The 18593-nt window shown below is 35.4% G+C and overlaps 1 protein-coding gene across 1 annotated transcript; it reads left to right on the top strand.

Annotated features, from left to right (window-relative positions):
• The first annotated feature begins 1858 nt into the window (after window positions 1-1858).
• On the top strand, window positions 1859-12863 carry NTS (neurotensin). The gene is made up of 4 exons (XM_046646549.1): window positions 1859-2019; window positions 4315-4376; window positions 9843-10067; window positions 12517-12863. The coding sequence occupies exons 1-4, from the start codon at window positions 1950-1952 to the stop codon at window positions 12667-12669; spliced, it is 510 nt and encodes a 169-aa protein (XP_046502505.1). The 5' UTR covers window positions 1859-1949; the 3' UTR covers window positions 12670-12863.
• Window positions 12864-18593: the final 5730 nt, after the last annotated feature.

Genomic DNA, 18593 nt, shown 5'->3' with positions numbered 1-18593 from the left:
TCACATTTCCTTTTTACTGTTAGGCTGCTATCACACATTTTAAAAGATTATTCTTTGTATTTGCAATTCAAAAGCAGATAAAACAAATTCAAATATCACGCAGAGAATATATAATTTCTTGATTTCTTCATCAAAGTGGCTTTAAAAGGATTCTATCACAAAGATGCTCTGATAGTGAGAAGAAAGTAAGCATAATCCTCAGAGTTCTGTGACAAGCTAAAATAAAAAGCCTTTTAAACTTCTATTGTGCCCCCTAGTGGCAGGAAAGCAAAAATTTAGAAGTATATATTTCACATTTCTTTGCCAATCAATTACCCTTTACATAAAACTTTCCTCTAGTGAGCTGTGTTCAATATTGTGTTGCATGTAAGTTTGCAAAACAAACCAAAGCAGCAAAAATATCAGCCGTTTGTTAAATTCCTGAAGATTAAATTATATGAATGACTCCTTGCTATTTTACATAATTATTAAATGTTTGGAATTAATCCCTTTCCTTAAGTTTCGGGTAAAATGGAGAAGTTAATTTCAATGACATATACCTTATAATATAAATCAACTTTCTAAAGAAATCAATCCAGATTTTTTTTCTGTTACTACGTGATTAATATATTTAAAAAGTGAACAAGTCCCACACACCTTTGCCTTCAAATATTCACATTCTTAACAACATCCTCTCTTGAGATTATTCCATGTATCCTGAAATACTTACTGCAAGAAGAAAGCTTCACTCCAAAAGACATTTTGGGCAATTTTCTTCTGATAACCCAGAGAGGGAATGAGCGTCATCATAACTCACGAAATACGTGAAGGCACTATCTTAGAAAAGTGACTTTGGTGGAGGGTGGTTATTTAGGATTGTCTCCTTTCTGGAAGTCCAGTCTCACTTTTATAACTATAACAGGGAAAGAAATTGGATGCATTGGTAAAAACCAGTGAGAAAGGGATTCTTATACAAAGAATAGTGTATAGCATCAGGAGTGAATCCCAAAAGATCAGGGAGCAATGCAGACAGAAAAAGAAGCCACTGCTAGAAACCAGCAGTCAGTGAGACAGTAATCCATATTTCCATCTGCTAGCACATAAATGATTTATAGTTGGATTTTATAAATTTGAAATTGTTTTTCTAAGTCGTTCAACCAAAAGTCAGGATGCATAATTCAGTCATCCTCCTAGTCACTGAAACTTCTTTTTTGTTAGGAAATAATATCCTATTCCTTAGAGCTACTGGTCTTGCATTTTTAAAAATGTCTTTTCTTTCTTTAAATTCTCTTGCTTAACTCGAATGTTATAGTTAATTCTCTGCTTATCTTCCATTTCCTTCTTCTAGCACGTGTTGTCTAAGACCTATACTAGTCTCTAAACTACAAAACATTTGCTCAAGAGTGTGGGTTATCAGAAAAGAACTGGAACTCTTTAAGAACTTCCAAACCTAAAGACTCAGATTTCATGCACTCATCCTGGGGATTTTGCTTATATTAGAAATCATAGATTTCACGCTTCGCAAAGTTAAAATGACAACTTCTTGGAGTCAGAGAATGAGAGGAAATGGGGACAGAATGGTACTGGAAGTTCTTTTCCAGTATGTTCTGTATGGAATTACTTTTGAATCACTCCTGTGCGTCAGAAATCCGGAGCAGCAGCCGCAATTAGGGAGGATGTCACTTTCATTCGAGGTTCAGAAGTGGGGGAGGCTGGTGGGGGGACAAAGGAAAAGGGGAGAAGGAAGTGAGCAGAGGAGGGATGGAGATGAAGGGAGGGCACATCCCAAGAGATAATCCCTGTGCTCTCATGACATCATCCTCCTGCATATATATATAGGGAATGGCCAAAGCATCTCTCATAGTTCGCTTTCAAAGTCAGCTGAAGGCAAGAGGAAGCTCCAGAGAGAGCCCCCTTCAGCGTGTCTCTGAGGCTTGTGAACTCGGCTTGCTAGAAGGCTCAAGGAAAGGATGGCAGGAATGAAAATCCAGCTGGTATGCATGATACTCCTGGCTTTCAGCTCCTGGTGTCTGTGCTCAGGTAAGCTCAGCTGCTTTTTACAACGCCCTGAAGTGATTTCTTTTTCGTTTTTTGCAGTGTCTTGTTACTTACACTAATGTATCCTGGGAGAAGAGTTTCTCCCTTATTCTAGATCTGCTTTCTAGTGACAGAAACTGAATATTTCCTTTCTCTGCCTTTATGATTACAAGAACTGAAACGTTTCTTTCCCCTTTTTAAGTCTGCAAAATAATCAAAGGGATTTCAGTGAAACACTTCATGCTCCTCTTTGGAATGTAATCGCTAGGAAGGAAAAAACAAAACAAGAGGTAAATTAGGCTGATCAGCATGTAATGAGGCGCACAGGTGCCGTGCCCTGTGAAAGTGCAAAGCCATAATTAAAAGCCATTGCATTTAAAATGCTTCATCTCATCCTCAGTCATTCTCTCAGGAAGCAGTGGCTTCTCCCTCCTTCAAATTATTTTCCTAACTGTGTGTGTGTGTTAAGACAACAAAGAAAGTGAAAATTGATGCTTAATGAATAAATGAATGAAGCATTCTATGTAGAAAATTATTTCTAGAAAAATGCAAAAAGCTTCCAAGTCCTTTTTGAGAATATATTTTATATAGTCTTTCTATGTGATAAATAAGCATACTATTGATTTGTTTGTTTGCTTGCATGTTGTTTAAGTTGATACAAAATGTAATTGGAAAATTGACATTCTTATGTTAAGGAGAATGATTTAGCTTTGCATGTGATTATTAAAGAGAAGCCACATATTGCTAAATATCTATCAAGAACTAAACTTGAAAAAAAGGTTTAAATTTGAGTAACATGAAATATGATGGTTGCAATATGCTCCAATTAATGTTTGAAAAATAATTGAATGATCACATCAAAGTGAAAAAATAAAAAACACAAGGAATAAATGCAGCTTTTAACTTCATTTCTACTTTTAAATCTTATAAATATGACATTGAAATGTTTAATTCAAACTTCTGCTATGATATTATTTAAATTATGAAATTAAATCTAGCAGAACATATAAATGTTACTTAGTAAAATTTTTAATTTATTTTGGTCATTAGAAAAAGACCTTGAATTTCCAATGTTGCAAGTTTTTGAATGAGATAAATACCAAATTTTCTGCAATTATGATTTTATCTAGTAGTTACAAGAAGTTAAAAGTATATTTAGAGTATGTGAGAAAAGCTGGGTTACTGATTAAACATTACATTTATTTGTTGAAATGTCTTGTTTATTGTTGAAACTTCTTACTGTGATAAGCCAAAATGTATGGGGATGGTGGTGTACATTTTCTATAACTGCCTAAAGGAATTTGACCCTCCTTTAGGAAAATAGATCGGGCCCTTATAAATAGAAGTAAAAGATCTATGGCATAATTCAGTTTCTAGATACAATGTAACAAACGGTTTCTCCAAGTAGGGCACTTTTTTTTAATAAGAATGTGTAGTGCAAGAAAGACAGTCATTTTAACTTCTACTTTATTTTATGCCATACAGATCAGTAAGTATGAAGTAAGTCACCTTATTATAGTGTTCTATAACTTTGTTTCTATTATCTTATAGAATTTAAAAAAATTTTTCTTCTCTGCTAAATATTCATTAATGGAAATGGAAAGGATATTCTAAAAAAAATCCGAAATCCATTTTCAACACCATTATACACATAACATGTATTGATGGACAACTCCGCTTTCACTTAAACAATTTCAGTAATAGCCTGTGATAAAATTGCTAAGGACACACAATTCTAAATTCTTGTTTAAAGTAGACAACAAATCTTCCAAAGTGTGTTTTGTAAAATAGCTTCTCAAGTTAATTAAATCTTGGTTTCTTTCTTATCCTGAAATTCTCAGTAAGCAATTCCCTTTGGTTTTGTCATGAAAGAGTCTCTTATATACACCTACTCATTACTTTGTTTTTAAAATATTTATATGTGTATACTCTATTTATGTAAACTATTCCTGGTAAAAATTAGCAAGCATATTTGATAAAATTCCTATTATATGATATAATCAGTTTTTTATACCGAGATTCAGAGATTAAACCACTCTAAATCATCAATAGCTCTCCTGGCATTTACTCATGTGCTTGTTTTCTTAGAAGTGCTTCCATTATTCTAACTGCCTGTTAGCCTAAAAGAAAACTATGATTAGTTCTTTCTGAACACCATTTTAAGAAGAATAAATACATAAGAAAGGCAAAAAGCCTCTAGGAGTAAATTTTGGGGGGCATGAGTCTAAAATCTGTAGGTTACAATATAATTATATGATATGTGGTTATATGGTAAACATGTGGTTTGATTTTACTCAGATTCAGAAGAGGACATGAAAGCGTTAGAAGCAGATTTATTGACCAATATGCATACATCAAAGGTAACTTTTTCTTTTCTTTACCTGAAGATTGAAAAACATATGAACTCTCACTATAAACCAGGTGTCTTTTTCCTATAGTAATAATTTCCCATCAAGACCATCAAAACAAGAACTTCTGTTCATCGGGAAGCATTTCTTTCTTGGGGAGACTTTTCCTTGAGTTCAAAGGAGTTAAGGGTGTTGATGTGGCAGGGAAAGAAATTATAGTGACTATCAACCAATATGTTGCAACTTTAATTAGATAGTCACATATTTATGTGGACATGTAAGTGGATTTAAAGGAATCATGTTTCTATTCCTATCACATTGTATATGATGAAAGGTATATTGGCCTAAAGTTAAATACGTAAATGAAAATTAAGTGACATTTTTCCCTTTTTTATTGGATTGGAGAAAGTAAAGTGGAGTTCCTAAATTAGAAATGAAAGTTCATGACAATCCACGAGAGAAATGTGGTGGAGAGTGAACAGCAATAGACTGGCCAAGAGAAGCCTTGAGCTCTGCTCTGCTACTGTGACACGTGAATGATTGATCTAATTCAAGTGGGTTAGTTCACATCGCTTGCCTTCTGTCCTTATTTTTAAGCACTTGAGTTGGAGTTTATAATCTCCTAGACATTTACATTAAATCCATGCCTGGGTTTAAATTCTTCCTATAGTAGAAGTGTTATCTGTACCTGGTCATTGTTTTTACTGAACCAAGTAAAACTTTGCATACTGGACCCTATTATTACTCTCTTGGGGTCTTGAAAACAAGGTTCTTAGATCCCAATCTGTACCTAGGAATAAAATTCAATTAGAATCTGCCTAATTCCATGCCACCGCACAATACTGATTTACCCAGAATGAGCCAATCAGTACGTATTTAAATGCAGAGTTAGAGAACAGCATTTCCAACCAAAAGATGTTTCTCAAAGAAAAATGAACTTTCAGGCAGTCCCCTGGCACAATCAATGTGTAGCACTGGGAAACCAAGGCTGAGGACTCAACAGATGCTATTGTAAAAAAGCACATGCTCAAAACTCCTGTGTATTTTCTGAAGCAATACTCCAACTCAGGTCCTGCCACTTCAGGTTTCTCTTCCCTAATTGGATGAGTATGTTCCAGATACCACAATCCCTAGTACATAAGTAGAATTGTGTTTGATGATGGTATGGAAGCGAAATACTCAGTTTTGAGTGTGTGTGTGAGTGTAGGGCATTATTATCTGAAAGCTAACAAAGAGGCATTTTCTGCTGTGGTCCTTAAAAGCCATTTGGGGAAAATTGAAGCATACATGTTTCCATAATTGCCCAAATTTATAAAAATGGAATGGATTAAAACCAAATTTTACTCTAATTTGATAGGTTTCATATCAGGAATGATCAAATTTAGTTAAGTCTAAAACTCAATGACCAAATACATTTAACCTTATGATAAATATAAGCACCCTTGTTTAGCACCCAATCAGAATAGCAATGGCTATAATCACTTCAACTCAAAAATGGGAAGACAAGTGAAGTCAATAGTCTGTGTTGGAAAATGCAGCAGATTAGAATATCTTAGTGTCTTGGTAGAGATTTTACGTCTATAATTCCAATTTTACATTGACACATAAAGGTCTAAATAATCTCCAAAATGTGGTATAGTTTGGGGAGCGTTAGCTATTTTGTGAACACATGGGTGCAGAGTTGTGATTCCTTCCTTGGCCAAGACACTGCACGGAAAAACAATTGCAGTATATGGAGTAGTTTAATTTTTCTTTTAAGAAAAATACATAACAAAAGTATAGACACAATAAAATTTTTTTCTTTCATTCAGTCATGGGATATATCACTAAACCAGATCATGGAAAATGATTGAATCCCATTTCTTCCTTTTAACTGAAATGAGTAAATACAGTATAGTCAATGATGAGGAAACACCCAGAAGTATAATTATTCCAATTTTGCTGCTAGGATGGGAACAAAAAGCTCATTCTTTATTTTTTACAAAACTACTATTACTTATTTCTCTGTGATTCAATGAGCTTTTGGTGTGTGTAGGGTCCTATGCAAATGGAAACTCCAAACTTATGACCATTTTAACCAAATTACTACATTTAAAAAATTTAAGAGAGTAGTATTTAATATTGGTATAACTCCATTATTAAAAGCTTCAGAAAGCTTCAGCTTTCTTCTTTTCACTTTAAGTGTATAAAACATGTGAGCAATTTCAATTTTAGAGTAAAGCTATTTAGACGTTGAAATACAATGTGTAATTACACTTAAGCAACAGAAGGCCAAGAGAGACTCCAGAGTCTGAAAAGAAGCAGAAGATAACTTTTTCTCACAGTGCAATTCTCTTTATTACCAATGCTAGCACTTTGGTATAGTTTTATTAAGAAAGAGACCTTGGACAACTCTCAAAAAGCTGAGGAAACGTTATAATTTTCTATGATTAAACTCAATGCCTCGTATACAGTAGGAGTTTAATAGATATTTATGACCTAACAATGAGAAACTAGGATTCAGTACTCATCCTTACTTTTTGTTTTCAACTATAAAAAACTTCAGGGCTCCACCAGAGATTACTTTAATTATTTTCAATTTGGTGAAATGCTTGAATTCGCCATTTGCTGGACTCATCTGAGTTCAGCGTATTACAAATAGTGAATATTAGTAACATAGATCAGGTTTCACTTAATTAAGAAAACAGAAGTTTGACCAGGATTTTATTCATTATTGGAAAGTTAAATCAAATAATGGTAAGGAGGAACCACAAATATTCTTATTCTCCTCATCTTAAAAACAAGAAGAGGCAATATTCTAAATTTCTTATCTACGGGCTTAGGTCTATTATAAACATTTGTAGAAAATAATTTAATAAGTGAGAATGTTTACTGTTAAAGAAAATTAAACAAGACACGTGTTAAAGAGTAAGGCAGATTTTATTCAAGAGGAACTACTGCAATGGGAGTTTTGTAGAGATTGGGCTCAACTTTGAATACGACAAAGACAAAAAGTGGAAATCTGATCAAAATCTGATGTTTGGTCAGATGTCCAGGGTGATCAGGGGAGCCATTTTCACTAAATTGATTTCGTGGGATTCTTGCTAAAATTTGGCCATGCAAACCAAGGACAGTGCCCAAGGTCGGGACCTAGTCAAGAAGCCTTGAAATTTCCTTTAAACTCAAGTTTTCCAGTTTACTTGACAGTGGAACTCCTTTTTAAAAATAGTGCAGAGGGGCAGCTCTGATGGCCTAGTGGTTATGTTTGACACGCTCCACTCAGCAGCCTATGTTAGGTTTCCAGGTGCAGAGCCACACCACTCATCTGTGAGTGGCCATGCTGTGGTGGCAGCTCACGTAAAAAAAAAATGAGGAAGACTGACAAAAGATGTTAATTCAGGGTGAATCTTCCCTAGCAAAAACAAAACAAAACATACTAGTGCAGAGTTAGTGTTGTAAGGAATACACTTTGGAAAATACTCAGTGAAATGATATAGAAAGAGCTTCCCAAATGTAAAATTGTGGTATCCCATTAATTTTGTCCGGCAGGACATAAGGTGTTGCTGCTATACAATGTTGCCTCTAAGTTTCCCATAGCAGAAAAATTCAAGCAATGGCTGGATAATCATGTTCAAAGGATGTAGTTGAAAGGATCTCCAAGCTGGTTGAAAATGTTGTAATGAGTAATATCTTTGTACTCACCGATTTGCATGTCCTTAGGATAAAATCTGCATCTAAGGATATGCATATTTACAATTTTTGTGCAGACTGCCAAGACATCCTTTAAAAAGTTATGCCAATCTACACCCAGACTAACAATTATTTAGAAGGGGAAGTGTCTGTTTCCACATGTCCCCATAAGTACACCGCTGAGTGTACTTATACCTTTTAAAGTCTTCTGATCTGAGGGTCATAGCCAAGTTGAACATCATACCAAATATTTCTTTTACATAGTTCTTCTTTGATGAGTGATTCTGGGATTGCTCTGCTCATATTACTTATCTAAGGTTTCAACTTTTTAAAGTGTCTTTCTTTTGTAAATCAGGCTATTCATCATTTTCTTTTAGAAGAGCTCCACCTGTGTTAAGGATATTAACATTTTGTGACAGCTTGTACAGTATAGCTTGTTTTTGATTTTAGTTCAGGTTGTTAATTTTCCAAAGAGATATCTCACACATTTATGTATTGAAAATGATCTTTTTCTTTATGGATTCTGGTTTGAATATTTGCTTAATGACATCTTTCCAGATTTATAAAATAACTTCTATGTACTTATGCACTTTTACTTTTACTCTTATTTAACTCATCTGGATATTGTTAGACAATAACGCATCAAGAAAAGTTGTAACTAGATCTAAATCCAGATTTCCCCATAGCCGATTTTCCCAAGGATTTCAGATGCAAACTTTGCTAATTACTACATCCTCATATGTACTTGGATCAATTTTTGGACATTATGTTCTCTTCTGTTGGATTTCATGTTTATCTTGTTCTATTAACTTACTCGTTTGACTACTACAGCTTTAAAATACATTTCAATATTGGGTACAGTAAGTCCCTTCTCATTATCTTTTAACTTTTCTGAATCTTCTTGGTTCTTCCCACACATTCATGTTTCGAAATTAATTTTGTAAGTATTTTGGTAAATCCTCTCCTCTAACTTCCAGTATCTGCCTATTTTCCAAACTGGAACTTTGGCTTGCAATCGCATTACATTTGGAGAGTAATTCAGAGGGAATTGACACCTGATTCTGTTCTTACTAAGTTTTCTCACCATGGCTTTGTAGTCATTCAAATCTTATTTTTATTTTAAAGTCCTTTAGGAAAAATTTATGCTTTTATGCTCTTTGAAATTTTTGTTAATTTTTATTAATTATTTCACATTTACGTTCTCCTAAGACCTTATGTTTTCTCATTGATTATTGTTGGCACATAAGAAAGTTGTTGAGTGTGGTAATAATGGTTTCGGACAAGATCTTGTTAGAAAAGAATGGTAATTCTAGAAAGTATTATAGTTTTCAAATAAACAAATTGGTCAGTTGTGATGCTGCCTGTGACAACTATTAATGTGTGGAATGTAAGTCTCGCACTACTGTAATTGTCCAAATCTATTAGTATCATCTTAGTCCCTCCTCCATTAGACACTCAACTGAAGTGTAATTAAAAGAGAGTGGTATTTTTAATATTTTCATCTGTGATATATACATATATATTTATATACTTGTACTTACTGTCACTTATATTTCTTTCTTCCTTTGCTCCGGCATGCATCCGCACATGTGTGTGTCTAACTTTATTGCACTTTTAAAAATAAAGGATATGAGGTATTGACACTATTTAACTTTGTGATATGAAGTTACTAAATTAATAACTGTGTATTTCTTAGGCTAGAGTAAGGTTAGACCCTAAAATGTAATGCCTTAGTACAGTAGAAATTTATTTCTTACTCACATAAAACAAGTTTTAACTGTAACATCTATTTTGTTTTCTATATTTCAGATCAGTAAAGCAAATGTCCCTTCTTGGAAAATGACCCTGCTAAATGTTTGCAGCCTTATAACCAGCCTGAACAGCCAAGCTGAGGAAACTGGAGAGTTTCGTGAAGACGAGCTTGTTGCAAGACGGAAATTTCCTCCTGCCTTAGATGGCTTTAGCTTTGAGGCAATGTTGACAATATACCAGCTCCGAAAAATCTGTCACAGCAGGGACTTTCAACACTGGGAGGTAAAAAAATATATATAATTATGGTTATATTAGTTAGCTCTCATTTCTACTGATATTTTTTAATCCTGATCATTATTATAACAGGAAAACTTACAAATATTAAAGAAGAATAAACCATGTGTTGAGATAAACATTTCTTTAGATCTTCTAAATGTCCTTCAAATATTTGGGATTCAACACAATATTTTTACTTCAATCTTAAAAGAGGGATATGTCTTAAGGCAGATTTGATCCATATGTTTTTATTGTGCATAAATGGATGGCATGCTTAAGTTATTTTTGGTGGTGGTTGTGGTGGCATGTTTAAGAAATTCAGGGAACTCAAAATTTTTTCTTAGAAACACAAAGTCATGGGTGTTCATCTATAGACAAACACAAAACACAACAGGTTCCACTTGTATTTGAATGTATTAGGCAATAAAACCAGAATGATAGGGATATATATAACTCTGTCTAATATGAACGTGTGAGAAGAACAAGAAGATTTAGAAAAATTAAAAGATAATGAAGAGGGTCCTTACTCTACCAGATATTAAAATGTATTTTAAAGCTGCGGTAATCAAAGTGAATTAATAGAACAAGAATAAACATACAACCTAAGAGAAGAGAATGTAACGTTGAAAAATTGATCCAAGTACATATGAGAATGTAGTAATCAGCAAAATTTGCATTTGAAATATACATAGATATTCCTATTTCATTTGAATGCATTGGTTTTACTTGTCCTTAGCAGCTAAATTAGCTCCACCACAGCCAAGACAGCTAAATTCCACTACACAGAACTACAATGAAGGACTGGATGAATCTATTTATTCTACTAAATGCTATGCTGGTGACTCACCATCTTTGGTTTGGGAATGTTTGTTTGGAGGAGGGAAAGAGAAATAAAAATGCTTCAAAAAAGGATTTTTAAAAATTTTCCCAACAAAGGAAACATTTCTTTCAAATTAACCTGTAAGAGAAATTTGCTTAATATTTTGTATTTCGAGTTTGAACCAACACTGGGGCTCTGAGGGTGCCTTCCTTGTTAATATCTGCCTAAGAATAACTGACTATCACACAAATACCCTGTGGAAAAGAGGAAACGCAAAGCAGAACTTTTAGCATTTATTCTAACTTGTAAACAAAAAGACATTTTCTAGTTGAAAAACAAAGAAGCCAGTTTTAATTTTACTTGCTGGACTATTCATCCCCTAATGCCAATTCCAATGAAATGGTTTAGTTAGTTTTTAAAATATTGTTTAAGTCAATAAAACTTGAAAAATACTAATTTTAACATACGGAAATGTCACTTACATGCTATTTATCCAGAAAAAAAACAAACCTCAATAAACTATTATGTGGACAAATCAGGTCCATGTAAGATTATAACTTTTGCTGTTTTAAATGTTATTGATTTAAAACAAAATGACAATATCATTCAAATCATAGTTCAAGTAATTACAGACTATACACAGAGGGAAACAAAACATCAAGAAAAATACTAGATTGACAGTTGCTGTTTTTCCTTCCCCAAAATTGAAGAGCTGTGTGGTGAAATACAGTACTTGGTGATCCAATTCTATACATATGTATTATAATTAAAAACTTAGTCTCCTGTCAGTATTAGTTATAGTCACCCTGAAGTTTAGAAGACAATCAGAAATCTGAATACAATTCTTCAGCATCTATTTATTTTTTAATTTCTGTAAGTCATGTGCAAAACTCGACAGAGTTCTTAAATATTTTTTGCTAGCTGAAAGTTTTGAATAAGAACAGTATTATCAGAAAAAGTGTTTGGAACTAATTTTAGAATGGGACCATGGAGATTAGCTCCCTTGAGTTACTGAATCTGAACTTGCTTTTAATTATTAAGCACCACAATCTGGAGACATCCTTACCATTTAAGCAGAGCTTTCACCTCTGTGAATTTCTACAGCTGAGTAAGTTATGCAAAGCAGGCATTCCTCTCTCTCTGATTGAGAAACGGATCTTCGGAATAGCTTTCAAGTCAAGTCAGTAATCACCTTAATTGAATAGAAACTTTGAAGCCAAACTTGCTTTACTAGATTCAAAACTATATTTGTTGTGATTCATGATGTATTTCTATAACATTTTGGTCTATCATAAGTTGAAGGCTGAAAAATACTCAAAGTTCTGTTAAGTATTTTTTCTTCAGTTGTAGATATTAGTGTATAGCCTTGATGGATAAAGAAATTATTTAAAAAGGCAAACCTGGTGAACTAGGAAGAACACTGAATAGAGAGTCAGAAGAATCAGGCTCTCATCCTCGCTCAGCCACTTGATAGCCATCTGTCCTCGGACGAAATAGTTAATTGCCTTGGACCTCGTATATCTCATTTATGTATATTATGCTGTCTGAATAGAAAATAAGGTAAAATGGAAAAAAATACTCTGAATGGAAGACTGTATGCATGTGAGTTTGATTCACATTCTGTCTATCTTGCAGTTAATTCAGGAAGATGTTCTTGATACTGGAAGTGACAAAAATGACAAGGAAGAAGTTATAAAGAGAAAAATTCCTTACATTCTCAAACGGCAGCTATATGAGAATAAACCCAGAAGACCCTACATACTCAAAAGAGGTTCTTACTACTACTGAGAAGATAAATATTTTATTTATATGTGATTGTGATTTATCATCCTTTAATTAAATATCAAATTGTACTTCTGTGGAAATGTGACAGAACACAGTTATTTTGTCTCTTCTAAAATTGTGACTTATGAGATGTGATTTTACTGCATTAACATAAATTGGACTGAATGTTTTCAAATAAATCTAGATCTTCAGCATGATGTGTTGTGTATAATTAATATTAATTAAGTCACATATAGAATGTTCTGTAATTTTGAAAAGCACTTAATGGGTTGTTTAAACAGTCAAAATGTTTGACATTTTAAGCCAAATTCTAAAAGATTATGAAAGTCTTACAGCAAAGTCTACCCTACATATCATTAACTCAAAACAAGGTAATAGTACTTCTTTCATTATTTGGCTGATCGTTTTGTTAAATTGAGAGAAATACATGCTCTCTTCCCAGACTCGGTCATGAGTCTCTCAGATACAAGGAAGGTAATAGTAATAAAATAAGATCTTCTTAAAAGAATGTTTAATGAACTATTGTTAACTATGCCTATCTTAATCAGTGATCTTCAATTGAATTTGTTTTTTCTGTTAAATGAACTTAATAGCTAATAAAAAGACAATAAGCCATCAGAACCACATGTATCTGCAGATTTACTTCCATTACAAGAATTACCCTTTATTGACTTTTTTCCCTCACATTTCAATTCAGTAAATGATAGCTTTATTTTTAACTTCACTGAGGAATTTGTGTGGTTAATATTTTTCCCAATTGAGAGGGCATTTCTGAGGCAAAAGGAATACTTGAAATAACCTCTTATAAACTTCCTTTAAGACCATGCTTATGGTCTGATAATCCCTCACAGCCTTTACATTCCGCCATTAGCAGTGGCTTCCAAGACCCTCACTCTTACAGGGCTGTAGGAAGACCTCTCCTCACAGGGCTGCACCCTAGCCCATAGTCATCTATGAAAGAAAAATGTCAGGATTTGAGTTGTCTTGTAATTAAGGGGCCTTCATAACTCCATGTACTTTTGATGAGAAAGCCTCTCCCCTGCACTGAACCCTACTCAGTAGGATATAAGAACAGCCCACTGATCTCTGGGATTTTCTGGTAAAACCATGACTTCTCAAAAGCACCACCTCACCATCTTTCACCATCCTATCAGCTTCCACATTAAAAAGTGCCCAAAGCACTGAGCCTAGTAAGGAAACTATTTGATAGTGATTCAGAGTGTGCGCTCCCGAGTAGAGTGCCCAGGTTCAGCTCCATTATTCACTAGCAGCCTTGGACAACTAGTTTAACCTCTCTGTTTCCTCACCTACAAAATGCAGATAGTAATGGGGTTTGGAGGAGGATGAAATGGTCTGATATATGTAAAATGCTTAGAATGGTGCCTGGAACTTATTAATAACACACTAAATCTGAGTTCTTCTAACCACTTTCATACCACTTTTCTTTTCTCCTTCAAAAACTACAGAGCATAACACTATTTCATATACCAACCCTCTGTGTTTTGAACAACTACTGATCTCCTACTTGATTCATTGATTATCCTTGAAGACTTCCACATGCATGTCAAGATTCATCCAGTAAACTCCCTCCTCAGTTCCTGACATCTTCACTTCTAATAATAAACTTTTTATCCATTTCATCTCATCCAATCACTTCCATGGTCTCATACCATAGAACTTTTCACTACCAATAAATTCAACCTCTCCAAAATCTCAATTTTAAGGCCCCTCCTCTCTATATGTCATCTTTTCTTTCCAGTTCACATCATCACAAATCTCACTCCAACATTTTGGATCCCATCTAATCCATTGTCCCCACCTCTTTTTTCTCTTCACCTTCTAGTCATGCCCTCACTTTGCTCTTTACTCAGCTTAGATTCTATGGTCCAAATTAAAATCACTCCCTTTTATCCTCAATTCCCTGTCCTTCTCTTATATGAGCCTGGAAAACACCATTGGTGCAACCGAAATCTCCCCTTGATTCTGACCTCACTTGAGAAGCTGAACATCACTGGAGAAAAACACCCAGCCTTGTTGAAGAGTCGCACTAAAAATCTGTGATCCCAAATCTCAAGTGGGTCCTTAGTGCTGCTTAGCATTCCTACTACACTCATTTAATAAATTTTGCCTCTAATTCTCACAGATGAGAATTTTCTTCTTCTTTAAATTACAACATATCATTTTCCTCACTTTCGTCAGATGACGTTCTAATTATTTCAATAAAAATTAACAGGGATAAGAAGAAAATTGCATGATTTCCCCACCACCAATGTAACAACCAGCCTGCATTTACCCCTCACTCTCTTCCATCCCAGTGACGGAACTGTCCATTTCAATGGAGGACTGTCCCTTCTCTTCTGAGGCTCCCTCCTTCATTTCCCCATCTCAGCAAATGGCCCCACCTCCTTCTCAGGCTGAAAATCTAGTAGTCATTCTTAACTCCTCTCTTTAATACACACCTGAGATTTCATTAAGAACTTTTGATGGCTTTGCATTCAAAATACATCTCAAATCCATCTACTTCTTGCCACATCTACCACAATTGTCCTAAGCCACAAGTTTTCCCCTTGGAACTGTGGTGGTTTCTTCCTAGCTGCTCTCCTGTTATCATTGTTATCCATCTACATCCACATAACAGAATCCATTTTTTAAAAATGTTAATTAGATTATGCCACACGTCTCCTCTCAAAATCCTGCAATGTCTTTCCATTGCACTTTGAATAAAATCCAAATTCTGTTTTAGAAGGCCCCAAATGCTCTGGCATTTGCCTATTTCTCTAATTTCACTCGTTCTCCTCCCGTCTTGTCATTCCTTTAACATATCCAGCTTGTTTCTGCTCCAGAGCCTTTAGAGTTGCTGAAATCTCTTTTCTGGGAAGATTTTCTGGCAGAAAATCTCTTCCTGAGGGCACAGGACAGCCAGTTAGAGACTACGTTTCCAGCCTCCTTTGTTACATGGAATGACTAAGTTAGAGCCAATGGAATATTGAGTGGAAAAAGTGTGTACAACTTGTGGGTCTTTCACAACTTAAAGAAAAACCTCATTCCTTGTACTTCGACATTTTCCTCATTTTTTGGTCTTAAATGTGAATTTCTTTTAACCAAATGAATAAATACCATTCTCTTGAGGATGGCATTGATCGAGAGCTTAAGTTTTGAATAACTTTATGGAGCAAAGCCATCTCACTATCCTGGATCAACCAGACTATTACTTGAAAAAGAAATGCATTTCCAACTTATTTAAGGCACTGTGTTTTCCAGCCTCATTGATACAACATCTCAACCATTACTTTGTTTTATTTATTTATTTATTTATTTTTTATTGAGGTAACATTGGTCTGTACCATTACATAGATTTGGTGTACATCATTATATTTCAATTTCTGTGTAGACTACATCATGTTCATCCCCCGAAGACTAATTACCATCCATCACTGTACACATGTGCCTGGTCACCCCTTTCACTGTCCATCTCCCCTCTTCCCCCTGGCAACCACCAACCTAATCTCTGTGTCCATGTGTTTGTTTGCTCTTGTTTATCTTCTGCTTACGAGGGAAATCATACAGTATTTGACTTTTTCCATCTGACTTATCTCTCTTAGCATAACACCTTCAAGGTCCATCTCAACCATTATTTTAATTGTTACAGTTTTCTTCAGGCCTTCTCATGGTTTCTGTACACGTGATGAGGCTTTTTCTGAACATCCTAAATTAAATGTTTCGTCTCTGAGTCAGGATCTCCATTTAACTTCTTTATTTTTCTTCATATTTGAGAAAGAATAAAAGAAAAGAAGCCACTAACAGCCATCAGCTGGGAGCTGGCCTAGCACCAACAACCAGGCCATGGTGTTCTCCTGTTAAACATAAACAATTTTACGAACTAAAACTTCAGACAGAGTCACTTTAACCATGATGGCAAAAGACAATAAACAAGACCATTCTCTAATCTTGTCTAAGCGAAAACAAAAACAAGAACACTGCAGACCACAAAAATGATCAATTATCCTCCTTTCCCACATAATTTGAGTGACTGCTGCTTCGTTACCAACTCTTGCTTTAAGTCTGCTCCATTCTTCTGTTTCCTGGATAAAAACCACTATAAGACCCAATTATAGAGTTGCTCTCACTTTCTGAAAACACCCAAGCCAGAGCAAAACTACACTTCTGGAATATTCCCCAAATTACCTAACACCAGCCCAAATCCTCTAAAAGGCCCCTATCTGCACACTTTTATTGAGAAGCTCCATGATTTCTCATAGAATGAGATCTCCAGTGCCAATAAACCCAACTTTGTCTGAGTATGCTCCCAGTGATCTTTGGCTGGTAGGCATCGGCACAGCACATACCATAACTTGAAATTATATAGTCATTTATTTGTCTACTTGTTTATAGTCTATCACTCCCACTAGAATGTGTAAGCTCTGTGAGCACAGAGATTTAGTCTTTTTATTCCTCATTGTGTCTCCAAGGTTGAGCACTACACCTGGTAAGTGTCAGTAAGGATTTGTTGCATGAATAAATCAAGTAGCAGCAGAAGGACTCTTAGTCTTATAGTAAGAGGTTTTAGACATAGTTATACAGATATTTAAGCCCCAACTCAGGGGCTGGCCTGGTGGCACAGTGGTTAAGAGTGCATCTTCCACTTCGGTGGTCCAGAGTTCTCTGGTTCAGATCCCTGGTGTGGACATGGCAAGTCGTGCTGTGGCAGGCGTCCCATATATAAAGTAGAGGAGGATGGGCATGGATGTTAGCTCAGGGACAGTCTTCCTCAGCAAAAGGAGGAGGATTGGCAGCAGATGTTGGCTCAGGGAATCTTCCTCAAAAAATAAAAAAGTCCCAACTCAGACATGACATTTCAGAAGGATTGGTATAAGCTCAGGTATCTACAAGAGGTCCCTGGTCTTACGTGAAGTGACAGAATCTGAGATACTGATGTTCACATTTACTCATAGTGACAGTCTAGGGAGATTATGCCTCATTTTTTGTCTCTTAGATTCTTTGTGAGAAAAAAGCAAACAGACAAATATGCCTAAGTGAAATTGGTAATAGTTGAAATGGCAAGAAATGGATTTGTGAAATATAAAAATGAAGAACTATCATAAGCCAATACTTGAATATAGGAGGAAAAGAAGAAATGAATATTCTAAGATTATTTTGAGATTTCAAGACAGGAACCTTGTTCTATATTTGTACTTTCTGAGATTCCTCAGTCTCTGCTGGGATAATGTGAGCTATGTGAAACTCGGATTTAAGTCCACTCCTTTTGGAGGGTTGAACAAGATGGCAACATAGAAGGCTCCCGGACTCACTTCCTCCCAAAGATACACTGAATGTACAGCTACGCACAGAGCAATTTCTTCTGAAAACAATCCATAAACTAGCTGAGTAACTACTACACATCAGGCAAATGAGAAAAGACCCACACTGAAATACATAGGAAAGACATGCTCTTGCCGTAAAACCCACCCGGCACATCGTGATGCAGTTGGGAGGGAATGCCTGACTCCCAATGTCTCCCAGAGGAGTGAAGAATTTGGACTGCACATCTGTGACTTTGCATTAAAGACTCTCGTCTGAGGGACAGACGCCCCAAAACACCTAGCTCTGAAAGCCAAAATTACTTGTGTCCATGAGACACCTAAGACTCTCATAAATAAAGAAGCAGTTTTTCACAGCTGTGGTAACACTTGCTGAGGGTACCGCCCCCAGGGCTCAGTATGGAGACAGCTGGAAAAACGCCCATCTCACAGTCTTTCTCTGAAAGGGGTCTGTTTACGTACTCTACACGCTGGTGCCTGATGATCCAACTTCTAATTTTAGCACACGTCTAGGAGCTGGCTGTGATTCTCCCCAGAAACCAGGGGAGCTGGTGGACATCTCCCCCACCGTCTCCTTCCAGTCACTACAGCAATAAAACTAAGTTGCCA

The sequence above is a fragment of the Equus quagga genome, chromosome 19, assembly GCF_021613505.1.
Source record: "Equus quagga isolate Etosha38 chromosome 19, UCLA_HA_Equagga_1.0, whole genome shotgun sequence".
NCBI classification, from domain to species: domain Eukaryota; kingdom Metazoa; phylum Chordata; class Mammalia; order Perissodactyla; family Equidae; genus Equus; species Equus quagga.
The sequence above is the reverse complement of the archived record's forward strand: the minus strand, read 5'-3'. Positions and strand labels throughout refer to the sequence as shown.

Excerpts from the sequence above, each read along its gene's own strand:
- NTS (XM_046646549.1), top strand. The coding sequence starts at position 1,950 with ATGGCAGGAATGAAAATCCAGCTGGTATGCATGATACTCCTGGCTTTC. Across the intron at positions 2,020-4,314 it reads CTCCTGGTGTCTGTGCTCAG|ATTCAGAAGAGGACATGAAA; the intron begins GTAAGCTCAGCT and ends GATTTTACTCAG. Across the intron at positions 4,377-9,842 it reads CCAATATGCATACATCAAAG|ATCAGTAAAGCAAATGTCCC; the intron begins GTAACTTTTTCT and ends TCTATATTTCAG.